General features: G+C 61.1%; 1 protein-coding gene across 1 annotated transcript in view; it reads right to left on the reverse strand.

The window, feature by feature from the left end:
* Positions 1 to 4953, reverse strand: part of RNF212 (ring finger protein 212) — an 18754-nt gene that overhangs the window by 8506 nt on the left and 5295 nt on the right. Inside the window, exons 3-4 of the mRNA XM_011374706.1 lie at positions 3087 to 3161; positions 1095 to 1160 (exon numbers count right to left, since the gene is read on the reverse strand). Coding sequence (XP_011373008.1) covers positions 1095 to 1160; positions 3087 to 3161 — 141 coding nt within the window. The remainder of the gene's footprint in view (positions 1 to 1094; positions 1161 to 3086; positions 3162 to 4953) is intronic.

The following is a 4953-nucleotide window of genomic DNA, read 5'->3' on the forward strand; positions in this document are numbered from 1 at the left end:
CGACATCCTCCACCCCATGCTTGCCTCTGCAGACGTGGTTAATGCCACCCGCCCCCCTCGGTCTGCTGTGACGGCAAACAGGGAAGACACAAGAGGCGGGGCCAGGAGCCTGGGAGGGGGCAGATAGGGCTGTGGCCAGGCGGAACACATTGGACAGCCCTGCGGACACTGCCCACCGGGCCGGGCTGGGCTGGGACTCACCTCCTCAGGCTCATCCACCTCTGTGCAGACCCACGGCCTGGGGCACGTGACCAAGGGAGATGGCAGGAGGCACCAAGCACCTCGCTGGCTGGGCCCAAGGGCCTGTGCCGCACTTACACCTTCCATGGCCACACAGAGAGGTGGCAGGGGCCGCAGGATAGGTCCCAGGCGGCTTCCACACTCGAGGGGAATTCAAAGATCTGTGGCTTCGAGGCCAGGCTGCCTACCCCACTTACTCCATAATGCTCAGAGGTTTTACGGAACAAACAACGGTGCAGCCGACCGAAGTTCAAGCTGCCACCCGGGCTCTGCAGCCCCGATCCCTCCCGGCCAGGCAAGCACGGCCCGTGGGGCGTGGCCTGTGGCGCGTGATCTGCGCGGTGTATCCCATGGGTTGTGTCTGTGGGGTGTAGCCACTGGAGGGTGGCCCCCAGCCCCTCTGGGCTGACCTCGACCCTGTGCCCTCCCGCCTCCGCCCTGCGTCTGCCGTCCCTCTGGAAGGCCTAATCCGAGGCAGAGCCGAAGCTCTGATGTCTGTTCCCAGCGAAGCTTCGTTATCCTTCTTTAGTTTGGAAATCAAGGGAGGAGGGTGTTTATAGGGCAACTAACAGGCATTTCGAGCTTCCTTGTTTAAGGACCAGCCAGAGCACATGAGAGTTCATCAAGTGCCCCATGAGTCTGGGGAACACCCTGGGTCAGGATGAGGCTCCGAGATAAAGCTGGCCCAGTGAACACAGCTGGGCCCCAGCAGCAACTTGGCTGACAGGCACTGTACAAGGGACCAAGGGGCCACAGGACAGATGTCACCCAGTGGCCCTCTGCCTTGAGACACGGCATTGGGTGACAAGTCTGACGTGAAATCAGGTTAACGCTTGACGCAGCAAAAAAGCAACTGGCTTTACCTTTTCTTTGTAGAAGCCTAACAGTCTCTTCCGGTGATTTTCTTGAAATTCTGAAACCTGAGACGATAACAGATGTCAGCTGCTGAAACCGGCTCACGGCCACGCTCTGTGTTCTCCACACCCGTGGCCCGCGGCCCGCCCACCCGGACATGGGCACCGCCTGTGCGGGGAGCAGGCCCTGGGGGACGAGCGCAGCAGGCGCGCTCGAATGAAATGCCGTGAGGGTCGCATGTTCCACAGACAGCGGCAGGACACCGAAGGCCGCTCTGTCCCCTCCCGTGAGCCTTCGGTGATGCTCTGGACCCTGGCCATGGGAGGGACGTGACCCATGTGGGCCGATCACAGAGCACCATACCCCTGGCAACACGGGATGGCCTCCTGACCAAACGGTGCCAGCGAGGACCCCATGAAACTACTATATGGACCAGGGCTGGGATGGGTGGGACGGGACAGACCGGCGGAGCCGAGAGCTTCCCAGAGCCAGTGACTGAGCCTAGGTTCCAGCTGCGTCCGCGTTCGTAGGTGCCCACCTTGCATGATGGCAGTGCACACAGGCTGGACTGGCTCCTGAGAGCATGAGCGACAAACAGCAGGCGGTGACATTTCAGAGCAGGGTCGTTTCCCAACACCGAAGTGAGAAAAGCACCCGTGGAAAGGAGAATGCTGACCCAGAGGGTCCCCAGTGCCTCCTGTGTGGTCACGGCCATCTCTAGGATGTGGACTGGGCAGGTGTGACCGACACCCTCTCCACAGCCTCCCGACCTCTGCTCCTTCCCAAGGATGTGAGGGCTGACGGGCACTGGGCTCACAGTTTTGGCCTCAGCTGGCTTGAGGTTACTGAGGCCCCAGAGAGCTTGTCTTACGTGGGCCTCCTTTGTCAGCGTTTACCCTACTGGGAGTTCATACCAAGAAGAACTTAAAACACTACTTAAACATAATGGTAAAGCCAATATGTTGACGTAAATGACAAACTGCGATTTCCCTGGCCACGAGGTGTCTGGAATCCCTGCTTGGCACCTGGGAGAGCCGAGACGATGCGGCCCAGGGGACGGGGTTCACCCGCAGCCGGCTGCACGGCCCTCACTCTGCGTGGGGCTCGTGGTCTGAGACGCGGGACCGGCCTGCCATGCCTTCTCCCCAGGGAGCCCGGGGCCCTTTCTGACAGGCCCCTTTCTCGGCAACACCGCTCCAGGCGTGAGGCTGTCTGTGGTCCCGAAGGTCGTGGGGGAGGACGTGCCCCAGCTCACGAACATGCCAGCTTCCGGGCCCCATTGGACTTGGCCTGAGAGAGGGTCCCACTGTGAAGTCGGTCCTGCCTGACAACCGCTTTGTGCCGACGCTGTGTCCTAGGGCATCCATGCATCCCTTTGGGGCCTCCAGGATGACAGGGGACAGCCATGACACCATGGGTGCTGAGCCAGGGAGCAGCCTCCCAGAGAACGGGGCGGTCTTGGCTTTCAGACGGACCAGCTAACAAGCTGAGGACAGCTGGGGTGAGCAGTGCTGTCCCTCGGCCTCGGGCCGCGGGCCGCAGCGGGAATGGAAGCGGCAGGGCCCCTCCCCTCCCAGGAGCTTCCCGGACGTCCAGGCGGCGGGCAGGGAGGACTGGGCGACTCGGGTTCACAGCCTGCCAGGCTGGGGTCGGGGCGAGTGTGCCTGAGTGGGAGGGCTCGGGAGTCACACGCCGTGGCCCGGTGACCCTCAGGAAAGGACAGTGTCAGAGGCAGCTGCTGCCAGATGCAGACACCCCAACCCTGGAGGCGCATCCAAACCCAAGATTCTAAGGTCCGCCTTGAAGTGGGGCATCCTAATCAAATGACACCGTGGGTCAACCAGGGCAAGGACACAAGCAGCAGCAACAGAGCAGAGCCAATGGCGTCACCACAGTGAAGATGGCGCGGGGGCAGGAGGCACCTGCCACCACGCGGTGGGCAGGGACCGCTCCCACACCTGGCGCACGGTGGGCCCCCATGTCACGCTCACCTGGGAGGTCTCCCTGGAGTACTTCCTGCACAGACTGTCTATGCCCGCGAAGAGGGCCTGGATGCTCGCGTCTGTCTGGGAGAGAAAGCAAGCGCCGTCTCGTCTGCCGCCTCACATATGCTCACCCGCCAGAGTGCACCTCGGGGCCATGGACGGCCAGCGCCTCCCCAACTGTCTCCAAGGGCTCTGGAGGGACGCCCACCTCCTGGCTGCCCAGGGTTACGGGGTGAGGGCAGTACCGCCGCCACAGAGGATGGCAGGGTGGCGTGGCCTGGCAGCTGGCGGAGCCCTCCGGGCCACAAGTCCTCAGCTGTCAGGAGAGACCCACCCCAGTGAGGAAGGCTCTGGCGGAGGGAAGGTGACGGGTGTCCCGTGTGGATGTGGGAGGAGCTGCCCTGAACCAGACGCGGAAGGGTAAGAACCCAGCAGGCCCCGTGGGGACACGCGCCAGGCTGAGGCGACGTGGGAGGGCCTCGTGCCCCCCGCAGTCTGGTCTTTGCTTCAGAACTGAGAGTGTGACACAAGCATCTGTTTAACTTGCCTGTGCTCCCCAAACTCCATGGGAATGACAGTAAAACTAAATTTAGGGGGAAGTAGATCCCTGGCAGGAATGAGGAATGCCCCCTTGAAGGGCCAAGGCCTTACAGGGGTGCCTGGAGAGGGCAGAGTGGGCTGGCAGGTGAAGTGGCCCCAGGACCCACTCCCAGGCCTCAGAGGGAGCGTCCACGCAGCCGTGAGGACCTGGCCACTACAGGCGCAGGGGCGCCAGACACCCAAGCCCTGCCCTGCACCACCCAACCTGCCGCCCAGGTAGATGACCCACACATCGGAGCCTCTTCCCCAGGCAACAGAAAATGGGAGAGCGCCCCCAACAAGCATGGCTGGAAGCAATGGGAAATGCTGTCACTGATGAACAAGGCGCCCTGCCTTGGTGAGCGGGCATCAGTCACTCTTCTCGCGAGAGGCCCTGAGTGGGACAGGCAGGTGTGACTTCATTCTACAGGGACAGAGACCCCAAGTGGGACTGAGTGTATGGAGCAGAATGGCCAAGAACCTCTCATCCAACAACTGACGTCACTGGACAGATTGTCATGTCTCCATGAAGCCCAGCAGGATAACTGTACACACAACAGATAAACTGTGAAAACCCAAGGATAAGCAGATAGCGACATTACTCAAGCCGCAGAAAGCATTCCTTTTCAATACAGAATTCTCGACCCGGTGAAAATATGCCTCATGATGAAGGCAGACCTTTTGATAATTTGAGAATTTCTCACCAACACGCCTCAGTAAAGGACATGACAAAAGGAACTCAGAAAACGACCCCAGGGCGGCAGGGACACCCCAGAACAGGCAAAGAGCATGTGTACCCACCGTGCCCCGGCGTCAAGGGTCAAAGAAGCCACACGACACAGGACCGCAGCAGAGACCTGAGGGCAGTGGGGGAGGGAGACAACACGCAAGGGCCAGGCTCCAGGAGCTGCGGCAGGTCAGAGCTGCTGGCCTGGGGACCAGATGTCCACCAGAGGCCAAGCCACAGAGCCATGGAGGGGGCTGGGATTTTATTCCTGGCAGGTTGGGACCTGTGGCCCATGTGGAGGCAACTCCCTTGGGCTGCAGGGTGAGAAGCGAGGGGAGCTGGAGGTGGAAGATTCCCTGGGGGAGGGGCTGGGGGGACAGGGAGAGACAGGACCGTGAGGGGACTGCTGAAGAGCCCACAGACGTTCCTGATGGGCTAGAATGCGGTGTGAGAGAAAAAGGGTCAGGAAGGACCTCTGCGTTTTCAGCAACGTTCCTCTCTCAAAGTGTACTCACAGAGGACAAGATCTACACTTGTCAGACACCCGGAGGACATGGACAATTGCCA

This window comes from Pteropus vampyrus, unplaced genomic scaffold (assembly GCF_000151845.1).
Source record: "Pteropus vampyrus isolate Shadow unplaced genomic scaffold, Pvam_2.0 Scaffold253, whole genome shotgun sequence".
Taxonomy (NCBI): Eukaryota; Metazoa; Chordata; class Mammalia; order Chiroptera; family Pteropodidae; genus Pteropus; species Pteropus vampyrus.